This window comes from Scardinius erythrophthalmus, assembly GCF_964197995.2.
Source record: "Scardinius erythrophthalmus genome assembly, chromosome: 20".
Classification (NCBI taxonomy): Eukaryota; Metazoa; Chordata; class Actinopteri; order Cypriniformes; family Leuciscidae; genus Scardinius; species Scardinius erythrophthalmus.
The window spans coordinates 30579445-30602641 of record NC_138240.1 but is presented as its reverse complement, the minus strand read 5'-3'; the positions used below and the strand labels follow the sequence as shown (position 1 = coordinate 30602641).

Below are 23197 nucleotides of genomic sequence, written 5' to 3'. Positions count from 1 at the left end.
AAGTCTGCTAAACGACTAATTTTGTACTTAAAGGTGCAGTGTGTGAGATTGACAGTGGTTGAAATGGGTACTGCAGTCCAAATTCAAAATATTGGAGAGTTATTTCCCCCGCCCCCTCCTGCTCAGACTCGACGCTCACGTGGGTTGCCAAATTGAGGACACGCAAAAGGAACCAGTGCAATTGACAATGAAAGGCGAGGAGACTTGCACACTCTGTAAGATGATGAGTTGATTTATTGATTTATGATGAGTTGATATCACGTTTTAATATGCTCCCGTTCATAGAAAAATTTAGATGGGTGCGGAGGCTTTTAGGTCGGGTAGAATCTGTGATCTCTGACCTAGCTGGCTGCAATATGCTGTGTTTGTCGGCCAACTGGCAACCTGTGGTGGTGACATACTATTGGGTAAATTGGCAACATGCGGTATCACACAGACCAAAACAAAAACAGACATTGCGACAGGGAACGCACATTTTAAAGTAAAATAACTGGCTGTAGAAGTGTGTTTTTTCAGAGAAAAGAGTCTGTGAACTCAGCATGTTTCCTAAATATCTGCAAACATATTATGGTATTTTTTTTGCTTTAGTTCAGTCAAAAACTTACATATAACACCTTTAATGCACTTCAGTTATCCGGAAGTAGTGTATCTATTTAAAGTCCCCCTATAGTCAATCATTTTATCCCTTAAAACTCATCTTTGATCACCAAAATAACATATTTAAAAGTTTTAAAATAGCTTGAATGTAACTACACCCTTGCATAATTTAGTATACACAGTTCTATGAATATGCAAATGAGCCCCGCCTCCACTCACTCACACCAGCTCAGAGATCCACTTGTTCATGATCACATTAAACTGTTACTGAATTATTTTGGAGGTGTTGTGGTGATGTCTGGAGTTACTGCAGTCTGCTATGATCTGTACTGGCTGGTTTCCATCTTTTAATACTCTGCTTGTAAACAAACAGAACTGGTTAGGGCTCAAAGGCTGATCCATGGGCTCGCTGCCACCACACTTGCAACACCTTCCAATAAAACAGAGTAGGAAAAAAAAACATTATTATCAATCTGAGTTGTTTGTTTGAATGGGTTAATCTTAGGGAATGGTGTCATTTGTGTGCCATGTGTTCCCTTCACTGATATACTTAACAGAATACTGAATTTAATTACATTATGATGTAAGTCTTACTTGTTTGTTTTTCATCACCCAATTTTCATGCATCCATACATCACATTATATTTTAGTGGCCTAAATGTTGCTTTAGTTAAAATATCATACTTTTACTATGTATATTTAGCATGCTTTTAAAAAAAGAGCATGCTTTATGGAAATAATATACTTTAAAAGGATTTACTTAAGGATGATCTAAATGTAATGTTTTCGGACACTTAATTAAACGTTATTTGCAATTTTCATTTTTATTAAATGCAATAAGTAGGCTAAAGCACTCTCAAGTTTGACTAAAGTAGGACTTAAGTACATCTTATTACTTATATTGTCTTTTAAATTTGGTTAAAGTGTACTACCAACTGTATTGACAAGCATTTATTGTAACTTAAATATACCTGAATGACATTTCTATTGAAACTTGTATATCAAGTATTTAAATGTGTTTGTAATTACACATTTGTAATGCTAAAGTTGCAATTTAGTACATTTAAAATATATGAACTTTAAATGTAATTTTGAACAGCACACTATGGTTAAAATATAAGTACATACATGTTGCTTTAGTATGTTAGTCAACACATCAAAATAAGTGTACTTCTTTGAAGCATGACAAAAATATTATTAAAATACAATGATTTAAAATGTACTTTAAGGACCTTCAATTTGACATTATTACAAAGTGCACTTTTTAATTTTTTTTTTACAAAACAATCATGAAAGGGCACTCTCTTTAAGTACACTTCAGTGGTCTTTTATTTCAGGAAAAATTTTATGTAAGTACAGTTCTCAAAAATATATATTTTTTTAAGATTTAAAGTACACTACTTGTGGATATTCAATACAGTTAAACACACTTCTTTTTCTCAAGGGAGCCTTAGAAGGTAAGCTCTGCATTGAGTCTCTATGACCCATTTCTCCATCTAAAAGCTCAAATTTTGCTCCACATCGCTACACACTGATAAGACAGTGTGAACGATAAGGGGTGAAAGTCAATGTTTATGAGTTTATTCATAGGCACACCGGGTTGATTAAGCACAGACCAGATTACAGTGACCTATTAGAGATACTAAGTGTATAGTGACCCCGTTTATCTTGTGAAAATATGGTGAGATTTCAAAGAGTTGTGGACTGTGTCTGCTTTACCTGGGCCAATAGCATGTTGTTAAAGTTGGCTGAGTGATCAGCAGACACTCTGTTCCTGATGTGTCTCTTTCTCCAGGTAAGCCAGGCTTTTTGCAGCACAGAGCGCTCATACTGCACCATAAAGACAAGGATAAAGTAAAACAAAAAATCTTTGCCATGGTAATGTTCTCAAAATACAAAATACAGTAAAAACAAAGAGACTCTGGTTGTTAGTGGCTTGTGTTCTTGCTGGTTGCTTGCAGGGGCTTGTGGACCCTGGGCAAGAAAATGGGCCCCACCAATACTGACAATATTAGAACTAGCCACTACAAACGTGACAATTGCACTGAAAAATAAATCACTAAAACTAAGCACACTGTACATAGTTTGTTGACAAGTAACATGCCCAATTTTTTCAACATTAAGTTAAAATGTAAAATGCTGCAGGGATGGCGTATGTTTAGGCCAAATCCCTGCTAATGAGTTAGCATTTTAGCATCTCCGGTTTCTGGCATTGTAGCCTTTTTTATGGGTTTTCGGTTAAATGTCTAAAATACTAACAGAAGCTCAAGCTATTTTCACATTTATCCTATGATATAACACATCAGCAAAAAGCTTTAAAAACGTTTTTACTTCGCTCGAAAAAGGTGGTTGCTAACAACTGGTTAAATGGGACTACAGAAGTTGTCATGGACGTTAAATATCATCGCACCAAACAGGGAAACTCATCTACTCACAAGTCGCTTTCATAGTCTCACTGCAGCAAGGTTTTTTAGTAATTCTAAAAACGTCCCTCTTAAGGTTGAGGTAAATGCGTCTTTTGTGTGTTCATTTTTTACTGATTTTTAGCAATATTTCAAGATAAACACCTACTGATCTGAAGCAACTTACATTTACTTGATTATCCATGCATCATTTTTTTTTTTTTTAAATCATGTTAAAATTATGTCAAATGTAAAAAATCTGACTTTTTAGGAATCTCGCAATCACATTTTATTGCATTATATGTGATATGCCATACGCAACATGAATAAATTATAGTTTTTTTGTCAGTTATTTGTTGTTTGGTGATGCCCCAGACAGCCACCTGTGTCGCCTATAGGAAGGTCTGGTCCTGGTTGCTTGGCAGTTCAATAACAGACAGATTTTGTCAAGCAATCATAATAATTAATGTTCATTTATGTTGATCACTTACTTGTTGTGTATACAGCAATGATGCTTCAGTTTGGTTTTTCCAACAGGTCCAGTAGAGATGGATCAGTCCATGAACTCTTCTCTCCACAGCTCTGATATGGCTCATGAAAATATCACTAATTATTAGCCAGATACTAATTACCAATATTCAAAAACAGACACTGCTCATTTCTCAAAAAATACAAACAGAAAAAGCTTTGTTTGTCTTCACACAACGTTTCACAATCTAGCTCTAAATGTATCATATTACTGTGGCAATCTTCTTGAGTTTTTAGGATTTTGTGTAGCCAATGTGAATTTGTTATTGTTGTGTGTGCGCGCTAGTATGAGTCTGTTTTATTTATCTTTTACTTAAAACCAATATAGTTTTTACCTGTGTGAAAGCTGTGTCTGTCTGTGCTGGGAGGCTTTCTGGTATTGTTGGTACACTCTGACCCAATGATGGAAACTTCTAGATACTCCTCTTCCCTCTAGCCAGAGACTCACAGCCTCCCCCATCTGCCTCTGAGCTTTATGATCTGGTGGGGGAAAAGCATTTGGACATTAAATACAAAATATCAAACAAGAGCTACAGGAACTTTTCTCAGCACTAACTAATTTCTGTGTAATTTTTACAATGACTTTACAGTCGTTTTGGTGATTTTTAGTGGCTATATGAAGTCAGTTTCACACAAACGTACAACCATAGGTGAAGTTCATCACATTAACTATAAACATCTTCCGCTACCATTTGACAACCACAAAGTGTCACAATAAAAGTTAATCTATTGTTTGATGTCACATGGTTTGATATTGTGACATTCAGACATATTTAAGGGTGGCTTAATATTATTATATTATATATTGTAGTTCACATTATATTTGCATGAGGTGACTGACCCAAACAGCTTATTCAATCGCCTGTATCACTTCTTTCCATAATTTCTATATTATTTAATAGTATCTGCAAGGCAAAGGTGTACAAATAGGCCTAGCAGTTTACCTTTGGCCCATAGTGACCATGTCCTTAGAGCTAACCGGGCTTCACTTCTTTCCTTCTTCACAAAAAACATATCTGCTACTTTCAACAAATCCCTGCTATGTGTCCAATGCTTGAACCACTGCAAAGAGAAGTAAATACACAACATTAAAATAAATGAAAGCACTTAATATTCAGCAATTATCATTGATTTGACTGTACTGACACTATTGGACGAGAGCTGCATTGAGCTGGATGATGACATCAGTGTTTTCTCCAGAGCTTCTTTATAGCTGAATTGAACTCATTCCATAATTGATGAACTTTACACGGATATTGAACCAAACTGAATCAACACTGAACTGATTTCAACTGAATAATGACACTATTGTCTATTTAGAGCTGCTTCACAGCAGAACTGAATTTAGTTAGCATCACTGCTCATTATTTCCCTGTTTATCACTGTAAAATTGCTTTGAATCAATCTGTATTGTATAAAGCACTATATAAATAAAGGTGGCTAGACTTGAATTTTCTGGATTTTTTTTTTATTTAAATAATAATAATAAATTAATTAATTTTAACTTCATTTTTAAATATTTGTAATATAATTTATAATAAATTATTTTTAATTAGAGACCCTCTTTTTTGCATTTGAATGCAATGAATGTTATTTTATTATAATTGATTTACTATTATATTTTTTGTTACTATTTTAAATTAGATTTTATTTCTATTCTTTTTGATTTTTCTTTATTTTTTTTAGTTTTAGTTATTTTAGCACTTAAACTAAATGAAATTAAGAAAGCCTTGGCAACTAGGTAAAAAATATATATATTTAACATTTTTTTTTTAAACTTTTACATTTTATTTTAGTTAATATTAGCTTTATTTCAAGTGATGAAAAAAATAATAATAAAATAAATAAATAGGTCAATACACTGCAATCTCCTAGACCTCATTTTTAAATTACATGAGATCAATCAGCCAAATGACTGATAAAATATAGAAAATGAATTAAAGAACTGAATCAAACCTTGTGAAGTAATCTGTTGTTAAATGTTTGAATCGCTCTACATTCTGTGGCAGCGGTTCTCCAGTGATGAAAAGCTCTTCTCTGATAGATGATGAGCTGGCTCTCCATTGTACACTTCTGCTGACCTTGGATCAGAGCTCTTCTCCACTGCATGAATACAGCAGCCAACACTCTCATCTCACTGCTGTACTGGAACCAGGCCTCTCTGTACCTCAGTCTTTGCTCTGATACTGTGTGTCTGGACCATGCCAGCAGAGCCCTACATAGAGAGCAAGTCCTGATAAAGCCAAAAATCTGGAATGTGCATACAAATGCAATGCAAATGACAGCACAGAAATGCTTTTCAGTGTTTTTATTATTATTTTGGGGGGCTTTTGCCGGTTTGTTGTGGCAGAGGTTGGTATCACATGCATTGTTTGCTACCAGGTTTGTGTGTGTGTGTGTGTGTGTTTGTTTTCTCATCTGTAAACCAGCAGCTTTGACATTCTGCTAAATATTTCATTTTGTGTTTCATGGAAGAAAGAAAGTCATATGGGATTGAATAACATGAGGGTAAATGATGACAGAATATTCATTTTTGGGTGAACTACCTCTTTAAGGCAAGACACTATATAGACTAAATCCGTTTTGCTTTTAAATGCACTGGTTATTTTGAGATTTTGGGATATTTTGCTTCCATAAGCCTTCTTTCAGAGCCATAAATCTCCACTTATGTAGCACTTACATACACTAAACTTTTCAGTTTCATTCCTATCTATATTCTGACGTTTTTTACAGAGGGGTTTGTTCACATAACATTCCTAATAACATGTTGATTTTTTTTCTTCTTCTGGCTCTTGACAGTATTTTCAGATTCTTAAAGAGATTTCCAAAACCCTGTCAGTAAAACCTTTAAAGGAACACTCCACCGTTTTTTGAAATAGGGCTTATTCACTTTCTTTCCTACATTTAGATAGGTGGGCAAATGCATTTTTGTCTCAGTGCATGCATTGTTTTAGTTTGACAGGGTCGGCGCTAGCTTAGCTTAGCATAATGAATGGAATCCTTTGTTGCCAGCTAGCATGTCCTGAGTAAAAGTGATATATATAAAAAAAAAAAAAAAACACCTAATTACTTCTTGTGGCCTGCATATTCACAACAAGTACAAATAGCAATGCAGATTAACACTAGGCGATTTCCTATGCAGATATTGACTTGGGACTAAATTAGGGGACAGCACAGGCAAAGCACTGGGCGCAGAGATATCACGCCCAAGTAGCAGTGCTTCGCCTGTGCTTCCCTCTAATATAGTCCTTAATATATAAGTCAATATCTGCCTAGGAAATCGCCTAGTGTTAATCTGCATCGCTATTTGTACTTGTTGTGAATACGCAGGCCACAAGAAGTAATTAGGTGTTTTTTTTTTATTTTTTATATCACTTTTACTCAGGACATGCTAGCTGGCAACAAAGGATTCCAATCATTATGCTAAGCTAAGCTAGCGCCGACCCTGTCAAACTAAAACAACGCATGCACTGAGACAAAAATGCATTTGCCCACCTATCTAAATGTAGGAAAGAAAGCGAATAAGCCCTATTTCAAAAAACGGTGGAGTGTTCCTTTAACTTAATTTGTCAACAAAATGGAAGAAGATTTTTTTACCTGGCTTTATGAAATGTATGACAATTAGTGCATATTTATCTAGATAATGCCTCACTTGCATATTTAAACATAACATTTCAGAAAACTTGTAATACAAAACCATTTTGCAATTCTTAAATTAAGTAATCAAAAGGCGGAAGTATGGTAATATCTATTAATTACATTTTTTACTGTGTTCACATGTGGTGTCCCAATCTCACCTCCTCTGCTGTCTCTGTGTACAGTGTCCTCTGCTCCTGACACTCTGTCTGTAAGCTGCTTTCCAACACAGGAACATGTTCTTCATCGTCTGCGTGATGTTTCTCCGCTTTCTGGCTCGTGAGATGTGCTGTCTCCACCGATGCATCACCAGTTGAGCCGTCTTCCTCTCAACAAGTCGCTCTTTGAACTGCCACAGACAGAAAGCTCTCTGCTGTATTCTCTTTGTCCTGACCTCCTCCAGTTCTCTGCTTATGCACAGCAGCTCTGACTGATGCCTGAACTCATGAATCCACTGAGAGAAATATCTGGAGGTAGAATAGAACAGAATCTTGAATGACTTCACCACAGAATGTTTTTTATTGAAGGTTTTTAGCAGCATTTAATAATGTTTGCGCTTATATTGGCTTAATCAACCTCAATAGTTCAATTCAGCTATTGGGGAAAAACAACTTCCCCCAGAAATCCCCATCAAAATTGTTAATTTATTTGTTTATTTATTTACTTCTTATGTGCTTATTTACTTCCTTACTGACATTCAGCCCCAAAACATTTGACAATTATTATTATTATTATTATAGATAATAATAAACATACTGTCATGGTTTTGGTTGTTTGTGTTCAGAGATTCTGAGCTTGAAGATTATTTTGTTCTGTTTTTCCATTTCTTGTTTAGTTCTCGTTTTCTTGGTTGTCGTGGTTTCTAAGTATGTTCTCATTTGTTCCCGTAGTTACTGATTAATTATGTTCACCACCTGTTTCTTGTTCAGTTCTCTTTGTCTTGTGTATTTAGGGTACGTTTACACATCAACGATGTACTAAAAACTGAAAAGTCTTTCCTTTGTGTTTTTCGTGTACAGACGACACTGTTATCAAAACGATCACCGTTCCCATGGATCCGCGAAAACGATTAAAAACGCTGTATTATTCATGCCAGGCCAGTAGTTGGCGATGTCACTTTGTAAAGAAACTACGCGCCTATAGACTAAAGACGTAATATACATGCACATGATGACACTGTTTTCACAAGTATGCTTTTTTGTAGTTTACACTTAGACAATGAATGTATTTGTTTTCAAAAACTTGCACTTTAAACAGTTTTAAGTTTTTACAAAGTGGTGTTGTGTAAACGCCCCCTTAAACCCTAAGTTTGGTTTTCTCTTTGTTTCGTGTCGTCTTTGTTTTACAAAGCTGCCACATTCCTTGAGTTTGAATTATCTCCTTTGTTTCTGTGTAAAATAAAATAATATTGCTACAAATAGATCCCCTGCTCTTTATCTCCCCTGACCTGTTGTGACACATTCTTGAGTAAATCCAATGGAGTACATTTGGATAATAATCACTCATTATTGGTTTATATATATCTTATGCCGACCAATTCTGCATTTACAGTATTTCATCCGAAAAAATACAGTAAGAACAGTAATATTGTGAAATACAATTGAAATTTTAAATAACTGTTTTCTATTTTAAAGCGTTTTAAAATGTAATTTATTCCTGTGACGCAAAGCTGAATTTTTAACATCATTACTCCAGTCTTCAGTGTCACATGATCCTTCATAAATTATATGCTAATATTTCTTATTATTATCAATGTTGAAAACAGTTGTGGTGCTTACTTTTTTATTTATTAATTAATTAATTAATACATTTTTGAAAAAAAAAAATATATATATATATATATATATATATATATATATATATATATATATATATATATATATATATATATATATATATATATATATATATATGGCTATGAGTGTGATATACATATTTTTGTACTTTCTATTCATCAAAGAATCCTGATAAAAGTATCCTAGTACACTGTGATCCTGATACACTATGCTTTTTCTCATTTCCACAAACACACACCTGTGTTTTAAGACTCTTTGGTGATAAAGCTGAGATCTCCTGAAATATTTCTCTGCCTGGCTCCACATGAGAAATGTTCTTCTCTTCATGACAGTCTTCCTCCTCTCATCATACTCACACAGAAGAGCCTGTCGATGGGCCCTATCTAAATCACAAGAACATGCATGTGCTTTTATTGGTTTATTAATAGTTATTTGTTATGTTATAATGCATACACTCAATATACTGCAATATTGCATTGTAATGTTCATTATAAGGCAATATGTATACTTTTTTGCATTATATATACATATTAAATATATCCAGGCCTTTTAAGAGAAATGTTTAAACTAACATTAAAGCATAACAGAAGAGCAAGAAAAAAAATCAATGATACAAATATGGCTTAATTCAATGATGATTTTGACTCACAGTTTTCATGTTTTCTCCACTGTTGTAAGATGATTTTGACTCTTAGGTGGAGTCTGTGTCGTAGAATGCTGTTGGCGAGCCGCTGCTGAGCACAGATGATTCTCCACTGACAGAAACAGACACGCAAGAGTCTGTAGTGTGAAAAGAACAGAGCTGATGCCTGCCTCTGCTTGCAGACCTGCACACACCTCAACCATGCCCCAAACACTCTTAAACATACAGAAACAGACACACACCAACACACACTATCATTAACATGCACTTCACATTGAGTTTCACATCACGTTCCATGTTGCAGTTAGATAAAACTAAGCAAAATATATAATTTAAGGTTAAAACAAGTGGTTGACCATTTCAATGACCAATGTATTTATTAATAATATATTAATAAATAATAATATAACACTTGTTTAGTATATCATTAACACACTAATGTAGTTTTTGTTCATATTTTGAATTATCTTTTATTTTTTACATTTTGTTCTCATTTTCTATTTCAGATAAAGTTGTAATAATTACGTTGTTTTGTCATTTTTATTAGTTTTTAAAAAATATGTCTATATAATGTTTATTAAGTTTTAAATGATTTACTTTTAGTTATTCAACTAAACGAAAATGGGAAATGTTGCCTTTTTTACTGCTTTAGTTGTAGTAAACAATAACCCTGCTTGTTTTATACAATATTTACTGAAATTTCCCTATTAAATTATTTCCATATTTTTTATTTTTTTTATACAGCCATGGTTGTTGATATTGTAAAAGTAAAATATTGGTTGATTAATCAGTCTGATCACCAATATGTGCAATGATAGTGGTGCATAAATTAAACACAACTGCTTTAAAACATGATAGTGACATCTGATAACCACCATAAAACAGCCAAAAATACATTCAGGCTGTCACAGATATGACGTGTACCTGTTCTGTAATGTGCGAATATAAACGGCTTTGGCAGTCTGCTGCTGGCTTACACACGTCACCCATGTGGAGAAGCTCAAGTTCAGTCTGTGTCTCTCTGCTTTGCTCTCCATCTGTTCAACAGCACACGCCTGCTGCTCGCAGTGCGGCCCCGCGGCCTATAACACGCATACAAGATTTAAATATGATTTATCAACATTAAACATTCACAACTCATTTTACTTCTCTAATATTGACAAAAGACAGGTTGTTAGAATGATTTAAGCTAAAGAAACCAAATGTATCTGATATTTGTTAGCCAAATTTTGTTTCTAATTTGAGAAATATTTCTTAAAATGTAATCATCATTATTTGAATCAATCATTCCCCATTCAAGTAGATGAGCTGTGTACCTATACAGAAAATAAGCCTGGGCCCATTACCATGGTGGCCATCAAGTGAACTGATATTCCTCAAAGGGACTTGAATAAGAACATGTATTAATGCTGCCATCACATGCTATGAGAATTATCATAAATACGAGTTTCCTAGTTAAAAATTGGACATGAACCTCTCGATTTGTATTTACCACTGGGGAACTCTGGGATAATTTTGATATGAAAGTTCCTGAGTTGGGCATGCCATAAAACATGGCGGAGGGGAGAACGATTGCTGCTGTGACTGGTATTCTTTATTAGTTTTTTCCACAACAGCTACATCGTCCTTGTCTTGTCATTAAAGTAGTGCATATTTACATGAATATGAATAAACATTTGAAGCATATTGTATGTTTTATACACCATGAAAATAGCCTGTATTTGACCGAAATTCCAGAATTGTTAGCAAGCTGACTATCAGGATAGCGCGGTCAATGTTTATATGGTTGTCAATTAATGGTACGCAAAATTTTCGACATTTTCCGATAGCACGTGAAAGCAGCACAAGGAAGTAAAAAGGGTCCATTATTAGTAATAATGGTACATTTTTATATTGTAAAACAATGGTAAAACAATGAAAAATCTAATTAAAATTAATTTTATACAAACATATTATTTACCCCTTCAACAAGTTTGTTTCCTTTAAAGAACTGGGGTTTCCCACGGTCCTGGAAAATCGGGATATATGAGGTAGCCAACATCTGTTATTTTTGTAATAGTACATTTAACTTTGCTACTTAGCTTTTTGCTGCTATTTTCTTTACTAAACATGCTGAAAGAGTTGTTTGAATCTTTTCAATAGATTTTTTTTTTGTAGAAAACGTACCAATTTTTAGTACAATTTTGAATCTTTCTTATATTGAAAAGGTAAAATGGCAAGTTGTATATCAAGAAAGAGGACAAAAGGACAAAAAGATTGATGTTCTTGTGTTTTTAAGTGTTTAATCAGAGACAGAATAGCACAAATTAGAATATATATATATTTTTTTCTCAGGGCCTGGGGTAAAAAAAGGTTGAGAACCACTGCTTTAAATATAAAAGGAAATAAAATAACAATCCTCCCAATGCTGATGGAGTTTTTCTGACTATATTGATATTTACAGTAACTAGGACAGATTCATAACATACATTTTTTACTTTGTTTTTACCATTCTGGTCCATGAACAGAAGCAGTGTCTGAGTAGATTGGTGTCATGGGTAAGCATTGCGTGCTGTTCCAACATGCGTTTCCTGCATCTCTGCCAAACCATTAGTTTCCAATGAATGACAGTGTGAAAAATCACCCTCCTCTCCTGTAAAAAAAAAAAATGTGTACAAAAACCCAAACCCAAATTTTCTCTTTTCTCTTCCAAAAGGTGTTTTTGTATGATACATTTAAAGAGGATGGAAACTGGGGCTGTTAAGTTCAAACTATATTAAAAACATCATACACGTATCATAAAAGTAGGCTATATGACTCATAAGTTAAATTTGTATTCTTCTGATGTCATACAATATAGCTTTGTGTCAGGGACAAGTCAAATGGTTGTTGTTAAAATCTTTTCCTCCACTGCTTCACATATCATTTTTTTATTTTCACAATCAAATATAGCATGTTAAGACAAGTTGCACAAAGCTATTGTATGGCTTCTGAAGACGTCAAATATATGTATGGACCACTTTATATTCTATAAATATCAGTTTTGGATCTTGACACCTTTTTCCAGTCACTGCATGAAAAAGAACCAAGACTATATATTGCATAATATCCACTTTGATCTCAAACCGGTTCAACGGAGGGCCTAGTGCATGCAGGTTTTCTCTTTTACCTTGAACCAAACTGATTGAGTAGGTCACTAATTGGTTAAGATCTCCCCTCACCTGGTAGTCTAGGTCTTAATTGGGCACTAATTGAAGGGAAAGACCAAAAACCTGCATACACTAGGCCCTCCGTGGAACTGGTTTGAGAACTCTTTACACAGAAGAAAGACAGTTATACATAATTGGAACAACATGGAGGTTACTAAATATTTACGGAACACTCATTTTTGGGTGAACTATTTTAGATATATTAACTATGGCTTTGGCTTAAAGAAAACGTCTCAGGATACATATGTAACCATGGTTCCCTAAGAAGGGTAACAAGACGTGGAGTTCTGGAGTTGACGCTATGGGAAACGCCCTCAGCGTCACTGGTGTCTGAACATGTACCAAACTTGTAATTTTATTGGCTGATGGCAGTCTATGAAATCATGAGCAGAGTGCCCATGAGTATAAGAGGGTGCCTGCAAAATATGTCATCTACTCTTTTGTCTGAAGGAGACGTGCAGGCAACCCGAGACAATCCATAGTTGGCATAGAATAGATTGACTCTACAGATCATCTAGTTGGAGTCAAGGGCTTCAACCACCAGGGCACAAATGTGACTCATAGCCTGCTTAATGGAGCCACTCCCTCAGCTCAATTTCTCTTATAGCATGAGAAGGTATATCAGCTTCTGTGCTCTATTGCAAGGGCAGTCCTGGCCTTTACAACCTTAAGTGCACCAAGAGCAAACAAAAGCTCTAATAATTGCTAGTTATGTCAATGCTTAAAGCGGCTAGGGAGTAGCTTACCAAACAGTCCTCAACTACAATCTTCGGTCTACCACTACTTCCAAGGTTGGGAATATAAACCTCTCTTCATCAGAAAGAATTAAAACAAGAGGGACATAGTGCAAAGGCTCTTGCCATCTCAACTCAACCTATAGGGAAACTGCAGGGGAGCTTAGGCTCTACAGTCACAAGGGAGAGCAAAGATTTTCTCCAGGAAATACTTCAATGAACTCATCTGATCAGAGTGCTGCCATAACAATATAGTTGGGGAGGGAACAAACAAAACCAAAGAATCTCGGAAACTCCATCCTTTCTACTCTACCTCATTGGTATCATGAGGGCAGCTGAAGAAAGGAAACATGACAAGTGCTCAAAACCCTTAGTAATTAGTCTTAATGAATATTTACTACAACTGCCCCTACAGGGTAGAGTCCCCTATACTCAGGAAGGATGGAAATGAAGCAAGGCATAATGCAGTGTGCCCAGTAATCCTCATTTCATAGACTCTAGACCCAAGGAACTTGAAGAGGAGTTTGGCCTTACTTAACGACAACAATGCAACTGGGGAAGAGCAGCTCATACCATGCCTTGAGTAAAGGTACAGCTACAGCTAGCGCCTCAAGACTATTTGGCACCAGGCCATAGTATGTGACAGATAAGAAGGAGAGAAACCCTCAGGCAAACTTCCTTCCATCATTAGCATTGACCATAGAAGACCATCTTCCCAAAGGGGAGTGATATCCCTACCTCATGGGTCCAACATTAATTGGAGAAGGGGGTCAACGGAACAGAGGGAATCTCGAGAACTGTCCATAGTAGCTCCGTCCACCCTACTCTACCCTAAGGTGAATCTTAAGAGCAGATTAAGAAAAGGAGCCTGTCAAGTGCTAAAACCTTCATAATGAACCTTCCAGGCAACAACCTTCACTATTGTTGCCCTTCAGGGGCACCCTAGTCCTTGCTCCTGCTTAGGAAAGGAAGGAGAATGAGAGCAGGGCATAATGCAGTGTGCCTACTAAATCTATTACCCAGACTCTAAGAAGAACAGCTGAACCCTGCCTTTAATAAAGGTACACAACATGTATTTCATGGCAGATAACAGGGAGGGATGCCCACAAGCAAAACACCTCTACTCATTAGTACTGTCACCATGGTCGAACACCCATTCAAAGAGGAGCGATATCCCTGCTTCAGAACCCAACAATAGTTTGAAAGGGTGGTAACTGAAGCATGGTTCTATTCACCCTGCTCTACCTAAATGGTACTTAAAAGCAACTGTCAAAAAGAGCAAGAAAGGCTGCTAAGAGCTGCTGTTCCTCCAAGAGGGAAGCCTACTTCTGTACTTTGCCAAAAAGGGAGGGAAATAAAGCAGGGCATAATGCAATGTGCCCAATAACTCCTACCACCCTACCGCAGGGGAGCTCAGTGCCTACTTAACAAACCCAATTTCATTAGGGAGAGTAGCACACACCCCATTATAGCTATCAATTAGTTTTATTAGAGCACCTATCCAAGGGAAAGCTAAATCCCTACTTCAGAACGTAGTAATAGGGAGATAGATAAAAAAAAGAAACATATAGGGAGATGTGAATGCCAGAGTTCCGTACGAGGAACGCCACCAGGGAGCACGAGGGCGGAGGACACACGAGGGTGCCACCAGGGAGCAAAGGGCGGAGGACAGCTCATACAGACTTAGCTCGTCAATGCGTCTTGATAACACATTCCAAAGAGAGCAACAACAACACAGTCGCCAAAAGTTGAAGGAGGTAATGAAGAGGAGGGGAAAATTTTATTATAGTAAACCCATGCCATTTACTCTATCCAAAGGAACATTAGAGCAGTTCCTCAAAGGTAGCTTGCAAAATGCTGACTTCCCAAACAAGCATCATAGGCTACAACCTTCAGGGCTGCTCCTAATACCAGACAAAGTACCTTCTTACGTGAAAGAGGTATGCAAGGACGAGGACATGCATTGAGCTATCCAGTGCACTGATTACCTCGGTTCAAACCTTTTGGAACCATTGGAAGCTTGCGCACCCTTGCTAAAGGCCCACTTGAAAGCGCTTGTCCAAACAACCACCGGCGACTTCCCATTTCTCACGTGACCAGGCCAAATTTAAGGGCTGGTGGGAGGAGCAGATTCAACTGAAACATCAACATGTTCTTCCCCAAACACAATCAGTTCCTCAGAACTGGAGGTTGCAGCATGCTTTCTGCTGGATCAGAGGAATCCACAGAGCCTCTGGATTGAGCAGATCGCTTGAACAAGCTTGAGGGGTCTGGAAAATACTAATAGTTACTGCTTCCCAAAACTCCTCAGCCAGTTCAACCTGCGAACCCCATGAGTGTAGACGCCGCACTGCCTCAGCAGCTGCAGGCCCTGACCCATGAGGCGCATGCGATTGTCCCTCTCTCCTCGAAAAGATTGAAAAATGTGAATGGAGCCTTCTTACTGTGAACCTGTCACAGTGCACATCCAGCTCCCTTGAGTGTCCTCGGGTGTAAGAAAGCATATACACGGAGGAACACACTGTCGAAAACTCTTGCTCCCACTTGCCATTATTGTCCATGTGCTCATAAACAAACAGCTCCTGAAGACAAAAAAGCAGATGATGTATTTTGCAGGCGCTGTATTTTTCTTATACTCATGGGTGCTCCGCTCATGACGTCATAGACTGTCGTCACCCAATTAAATTGGCGTGTTGCTGTGTACATGTGTTCAGACACCAGTGGGGTAGAGGGCATTCCCCATAGCTCCATGACGCAGTGTTGAAGTTCCACTTCGAAAGGGAACAATGTGTGAAAACATAAAACACCCATTTTTACCAGTGAAGCCATTTTTTCAAAGTTGGCATAGTTATTATGGAACAGCATTTCTGCCAGTGGACCAATATAAATGATTTTGTTGATTAATAATTAATTTACCCAGTGCCGGACAGCCCTGCAGTGTATTTGTGTATGAGCTCTCCACACCCTGAATGCCACAGTCAGGTCTTTACATCTCCTTCTTTTTCTACAGAGATCCCCCTGTAGTCTCATCTCTCTGTTAGTGTGCACTAGACTCCTCCACTGGGAAAAAGGCAGACTCAGATCAGGATGCATCATCCTGCCGAGGGCTCTTAGTAGCACAACCTAGGGAAGAATGAAAAAGTAGCAGATTTAAATGAATAGAACTGACTGCTGAATTGATTTAGTTTGGTCCCATGGGATCCTGTAAAATGATTAACATTTCGGTGGAAAGAATCAATACTCAAGTTATAACAAAGAATAAAAAGCCATAACAATCTAAACTCCTTATATTAAACTGTAATTTAGTTTCTCAAGTAAATTTAGCGGTTTAGATAGCTTTAATGGTAAAGCTAAACCACAAAATAAATAAATATTGATAGATTTAATACAAAAAGAACATGTTAAATATCAAGGAAATATTATAAACATTTTTAAACAAGATTTATGTATAAACAATATAAATTGCAATTGATTGATTGATTGATCAATACTACCTTTGATCCGCAAAGTCTGCAGTGATCATAGGAGCCCCAGAAACAACTATAAGCCATTCTCTCATCTCCTGGGTCTTCATATTGCTCAGAGATTTTACTGTGGGGGAAAAAAAGAACCAACGTAGAATGGTCTTTAGTCTTTAATTTAAGCTGTGTATTCAAATTATTGTAAAATTTAAATTTAATTTTGTAGCTAACCTGGTAAATGACAGCAGAGATCTGTGCTCCTCTGATCCGGTCCATGACATGTGGCTGTGCTGTGATTCTGTGGTCTGTAGAGGGCAGTGTAGCTCTCTGTGTGTCAACACAATTCGCTCCAAACTATCATCTTCTGCTGTGCAGTTTTTACATTCTACCAGAGAACCCTGAATGAATGATTAAACATTCACAATATCAAACATCAAAATATGCTTATTGAGAATACAAAAGTTATACTTTTCCAACTGATTACTTACAGCATGTTCCTTAGGAATTACTCAGCTAAAGAGCAAAACTTTTGACAAGTCGTCAATCACCTTTTTTGTCAACGATACTACAATATTAGCAGTACGGTGGTGCTTTTGAGACCTCCAGTCTGATTTACAAAGTCGTGGTCTAGGTTTTAAGAGCAAAACTAAGATTTTAAAAGCAAAACTTAGATAGTTTGGAGAACAGTTCTGCTAGCTGGAAAAATGCTAATTTAAACAAAACAAACAAAATCCACACAATGGGCAGCTTGCAAGCACTGAGTCTTGTACCTGAGGTACAGCAGTGGATACAGAGCAGGGTGAGGAAGATGACGATGGATGAACATGAGCCAGTTTGGCTGTGAAGAGCAGAACTGCATCAGAGAAAACAGCCTGAGTGTGTCGGTACCACTCCAGAAGAACAGCCCGCTGAACAGCTCTAACTCGAGCTGATCTGTGCGATCTCACAAAGAAATTTAAGAATTGAGCAGGGAAAGGTAGAGAGAGAAATATAGTTACAGAGAAAGAGAAAAAGAGGAGTTTAGCATACTGTGCCAACTGCTGTTTCACTAATATCTCTGTCCACTTATGAAAAATGTTGTGGAGTAGTAGCATGGATGATAGTTCTTGCGCTGAAAATTGTGTTTTCCATTTGAACACTTCCATCGTACAACCTAAAATCCAAACAGATTTTCAACATTGGTAATAATAAGAACTGTTTCTTGAGCATCAAATCAGCATATTAGGATGATTTCTGAAGAATCATTATCATGTAACACTGAAGACTGGAGTAATGGCTGGTGAATATTCAGTTTTAAAATATATTCAAATTATTATTATTTTAAGTTGTAATAATAGATCACAATATTACTGTTTACTGTATTTGTATCAAATAAATGCAGCCTTGGTGAACATAAGAGGATTTCTTTCAAATCTAACCAACCTTAAACTTTTGAAAGATAGTGTATATCACATATAGCTTACATCTTAAACACATAATCATACTCGTAAAATTACCTAACCTGTGTTTTTCTGTCTTGTATGAAACTGGTGGATGAGGAAATCCTTTTGAAGACAGTGTAGCTGTAGAGATCTGCTCCACTGCTGTAAGCATGTCTTGAGTGTCAGAGCCTTTCTGTGATAACAGTAATGCAGAAGCAATGCACTGCGCTGAACCAGTGATCTCCACGCTGATAAACACCTGCCATAAGCACACAGAGAATCAGTGCCACAACATCAATGAGTTTAGCAACACCCTATAAATAAACTAGAGCTCAAAAGTTTGGGGTAAGTACATTTTTGTTTTTCTGGTGGCCCTCTAAGACTATAACAAGTTCCCAGGTAGGCCTCAGCTGTCTGTTACCATGCAAGAAATGAGATACCAGAGGAATCTTCATCAATGTGAATGTGGCAAGCCGAAATAGCAGCCATGTAAAATTTAAGTGTAGCAAGGGCCAACCCTGCTGAAAGATGCTCCTGTAGGAACACAAGCAGTGAACCAACCAGACAATTACCAATACAATTTCCTTGTAGAGGGAGCTCTAGCATTAAAAATGGCTTAAATGATCGTTGCGACGGAAGCGAATCAATCAAAACTAACTTTAGCTGGAAAATAACTTTATTAAAGAACCGCTATAAAGCCAAACCAATCTCTGTTACCTTAAAATTATACGTTTATCTCTGTAAAGCTGCTTTGAAACAATCTACATTGTTAAAAGTGCTATATAAATGAAGATGACTTGACTTGACTTGACTTCAACAACCTAATTTGAGAGACCAGATTCTAGGAGCTGATCCTCCTCAGGGGCCAGACCCACCGGCTCCAAATCTCGGGTCGGGGGTGAAAGATCCCGGCACCTGAGACAAAAAGTCCCTCCTGGTCAGAATCTCCCACGGAGAGCCTTCCAGGATAAACACTAGACGCCCTATCATACACTCTGGTGCAATGCAGCGCCAGGGGCAACGCAAGTGTTTTTTGCTAGTTTCAGCCTGACGCAGTTATCATTTTCACGTCCTGCACCACTTTGTTTAAATAGCAAATACATTTGCGCCCATGTGCGCGCTGGTCTGAAAACGAGGTGTGTTCAGATGCCTTGTTGGCGCGTTGCTATTTTGAGGCAACTGAAATAGACTGCACCATTGACCAAATGAAACCTGGTCTAAAGTCCATGGCACAATTTTTTATTTTTATTTAAAGGGGGCATTAGTAATATGCGCCTATAGGCAACTGGCTTTTAAAGGGAATAGGAGATTAGACTCTGATTGGTTTATTGCACGTTACGCCCAAAGCACACCCATTACTAGAATATGGACAACCCTTTTAGACCATTTTTTCCGTCGTTAAACTAGCAAAAGTGGATTCGGACTAAACTCGGGCTGGCTCTTTCACATCAGTAGGGCGAACCAGAGGACGGTGCCTCTGCCAAATCAACTCAACCACATACGAGTGGAGTTCCCTGGTCCTCAGCCCCTGCCTCGACATCTGCCCCCAGATTCAAGTGTCCAGGGATATAAACCGCCCTTAGCAAGAGCAGTTTGTCCTCTTTCAAGGTCTTTTAAATTCTATGGGTCATATAAACATGGTCATTTAAAATGAATATAAAACAAAATAGCACAGATAATATTAAGTTTGACCTCCTGATGTTGGTAAATAACTTTTTCTGAAAGATAAACTCTTTCACTAACACTTTTATGAACAATTGACAACATTTCAAAAAAGTGTTTGTAACTTTCTTGATTATTTGTATAAAGTGCAAGCTTTTCAACATCTCATTTGAGTGTAACAGCCACAATGCAAATGAGGTACAGGAAAACAAGCTTGACTTACCCTGAGAGTTGAGCTCTTAGTAAATTCTCCCGTACTCTTCTTAACTCTTTCCTTGCCCGAGCGCTTTGACGCCATATTGTAAATCTAGTCCGTATTCTACTTTTATCCTGCAGATGGCACACTCTCTCCAGACATATCCTTGTTTCCTGCATCCTTCTTGTGACATCTCTCCACTTCCTGAAGTTTACTGCACAGATTTCAACAACAGCCATCACTCCCAGGCTGCGTTTAAGTCCAATTTTTTTATGCACTTCCCTCGCTAACTTCCCTCTGTCTTATTCACTCGGATGTATGTCGTTGCTTACGCTGCAATGTGCCCACTACTGGCGGAACCCTTGCACTGTGTAAGGCCTTCATCACTTGGAACCCGATATGGAGCTGATTTATTATTTATATATTTTTTTCCTTATAAATTTGTATGCTTGGGTTGATAAATTAAATACAAACAAATATAAAATATGAATATATTTATATTACATATAAAAAAATACACAAATGAAAATGATAACAATACAATAAACTGTAACTATGTAAAAACAGTCAGCTTAAGTTAGCTACACAATGCGGTTAAATGTCAATATAACTATCATACACTAGAGTTGTGTGGGGTGGGGGGCAAATTAAGCGCAATCTGCTGAGACGTCAAAATCCTGTTGCATTGTGGTCTATGGATCTGCCTGAAGAGTACTACATATTGAGTAGACGCGCTTCCTCAGCCAAAATCGAGGGGTAGAGGGTCTGTCCAAATAAACTTCCCTCGCCCACTTGATGAAGTTGAGCGGAAGGGATTCCCCAGAGGAGAAGTGCTTAGGGAAGTTTGTGAGTGTATGTCTAAAAGTGGAGTTAAACGCAGCCCCAGTCTCTAACCTCAGCAGACTCGTCTAAGTTATGAAAAGACCATAGGCAAAGTGCTGTAAGCGTCAGGGGCTGTTACTGAATGCTGTCAGTCCTGTCTGGAGGAGTTTTTTTTTTTGCTCCACCTACCTGCTAACATCCGTCTGGAAAGCACCCATGGGACTCTGGTGCTCAAACGTGTTAATTTTGTCTTCTGAACGTAGCAATGCCAGGAGTTCAGGGTGCGTCTGTGCAAGAAACAAATTATGTGGTTGCACATTTATACTGTATTCTTCTAGCAAACTCCAATTTGCATTGACACCTTCAGCTAAAAACTAGATTTTTGAACCACTTGCCCATACAAAAAAAAAAACACGCCTCTACAACTATGGTGTTTTATGTGGTTGCTATGGCCTTTCTATGTAGTTACTAGGTTATTTTAGATGGTTTCTTGGACTTTATTTTACATGGCTCTCTGAAATACTTAATTCTGATTGATCAGTCGCAACATTCCAAGGTCAGTTATTACCCAAAAATGTCACTAGCTACACTCTACAATAACCGCTCATCCAGGTATTTGGGGCTGGCGCGTCTTTCATATCTCTCGTATCTCAACACTGACACACTCGCTCTCTTATCATTCAAACGTGTGTTTCCCAAAAGCATTGCAAGTCATCATAAAGACATTTACACTCAGAATAAAGAAGTAACACATTTTTACATTTAGAGGTTCAACAGTTTGTCACTGGGGCATTACCCTTAAAACCCTTGTGCGAACCCTGGTGCGATTGCTCTGTTAGTGTGGTTCATTTGAATAAGTGTGACCACTGCCATCCGAATACTGGAGTGCACCAAACAAGTGGACTCAGACCGTCAAAAAGATGGGTCTCGGTCCACTTCCAAACAAACTCTGTGCGTTCGAATTAAATGTAAACGCAACAGTAACAAAGACATGCAAATGAACCAAAAACAGGACATGATGACACAAGATGCGACCCTAAAAAGGACAGAATCCTCAAGCATACCTGTTTTTTCACATCACAGTTATTACACAGTCACAGCTACCCATTACAGTTCGGTACAGGCATCAGAACCGCGATCTTCATTTGGGTGTGTGACAGAGGGATTCCTGCCACTGTTTTGACTTCTTTACACATTTTATAAGCTCTTCACAAGTTATCAGCTGGTCAAAATACCATCATATGTAGGCTACGCACATACAGTGAACGCATATATCCCAGCACACTGCATTGTTTTGGATGTTCGGTAAGTGCCATTTCGAAAACACGCCATAAAAGCAGACCAATCAGGTTGTGAATGTATCCCTATGCATTAAGGTTTGGTGTTAAAAATGCCAATGTGAATGCTAAGCGGACCAGGAATAAACGTTTTTTTTTTTTTTTTTTTTTTTGGTCCGGACCAAATGAGCCAAGTGAACCAAACTACAAGTGTGAACACACCCTAAGTGTACTGTCCCAGTGACAAACTTTTGTACCCCTAAAAGCACATTTGGTTTTTGTGTTCCATGGTAGTAAATCAGTCATGCAGTGAATGACATGGGGGTAATGATGTGAGAGGCAGATTGACCCTTACCGGCTCAAAACTAACTGTTTTTCTCTCTCTCTTTGACAGGATTCTGCTCTCTTCTGCCAACGATGGAAAGAGTGAAGAAGGTTGCTTATCTGAGTGGACTGCATCAACTTCTCCAGCTTCTTCTGACGGTAACGGATCTTCCATTTCTTCCATGCTGATGCTAACAAATGCATCCTAAAGAAAGACAGAGATCTCATTGATATCTAGGGGAAACATTATGAGATATTTATATAAGATATAGCAAATTCTGAGAATACAAATCAACATTCGGGAGACTAAAAAATATATATACTGCACTAGCATGTGCATGACACAGACATGGATATAGCATTGAGACAATGTCTGTACCTGTACTGATCTGTGGCCAGCTGTTTTCTCTGCCAGGTTAATATCCACAGGGTCCAGGCTTTGCTCTGGAGTCGTCTGTGCCAACACACACATGCCCACCACTCCTGCTGTCTCCTAGAGAACCGTTTTAA

The 23197-nt window shown here is 37.5% G+C and overlaps 2 protein-coding genes across 3 annotated transcripts; both read right to left on the bottom strand.

Annotated features, from left to right (window-relative positions):
• Positions 1 to 216: 216 nt before the first annotated feature.
• On the bottom strand, positions 217 to 18012 carry LOC308681029 (uncharacterized protein; the record flags this gene model as incomplete). Its single annotated transcript, XM_081349550.1, has 16 exons — positions 217 to 1027; positions 2317 to 2427; positions 3491 to 3581; positions 3863 to 4007; positions 4472 to 4589; positions 5484 to 5742; positions 7325 to 7630; positions 9198 to 9342; positions 9609 to 9817; positions 10527 to 10684; positions 12091 to 12234; positions 16441 to 16647; positions 17019 to 17115; positions 17217 to 17383; positions 17756 to 17918; positions 17984 to 18012. 16 exons carry the CDS (start codon positions 18010 to 18012, stop codon positions 977 to 979), a joined length of 2400 nt encoding a protein of 799 aa, XP_081205676.1. The 3' UTR covers positions 217 to 976.
• Positions 17929 to 23195, bottom strand: LOC308680698 (uncharacterized protein). Of its 2 annotated transcripts, none has more exons than XM_081348975.1 (5): positions 23067 to 23195; positions 22719 to 22892; positions 20292 to 20478; positions 18487 to 18665; positions 17929 to 18138 (listed from the first exon to the last, which is right to left on the bottom strand). In XM_081348975.1, the coding sequence occupies exons 3-5, from the start codon at positions 20364 to 20366 to the stop codon at positions 18051 to 18053; spliced, it is 342 nt and encodes a 113-aa protein (XP_081205101.1). In that variant the 5' UTR covers positions 20367 to 20478; positions 22719 to 22892; positions 23067 to 23195; the 3' UTR covers positions 17929 to 18050. The 2 variants fall into 2 exon arrangements, with proteins under 2 accessions (XP_081205101.1, XP_081205102.1); XM_081348976.1 differs by lacking the exon at positions 23067 to 23195 and adding an exon at positions 21276 to 21373 and having other exon boundaries at positions 22719 to 22807.
• Between the last annotated feature and the right edge of the window lie 2 nt (positions 23196 to 23197).

Bases quoted from the DNA above. Each gene is read 5' to 3' on its own strand.
- LOC308680698 (XM_081348975.1), bottom strand. From the start codon at position 20,366: ATGGCGTCAAAGCGCTCGGGCAAGGAAAGAGTTAAGAAGAGTACGGGA. The intron at 18,666-20,291 runs GTAAGTCAAGCT...TGCTTATGGCAG, and splicing joins CTAAGAGCTCAACTCTCAGG to GTGTTTATCAGCGTGGAGAT. The intron at 18,139-18,486 runs GTTAGGTAATTT...TTTGGATTTTAG, and splicing joins TACAAGACAGAAAAACACAG to GTTGTACGATGGAAGTGTTC.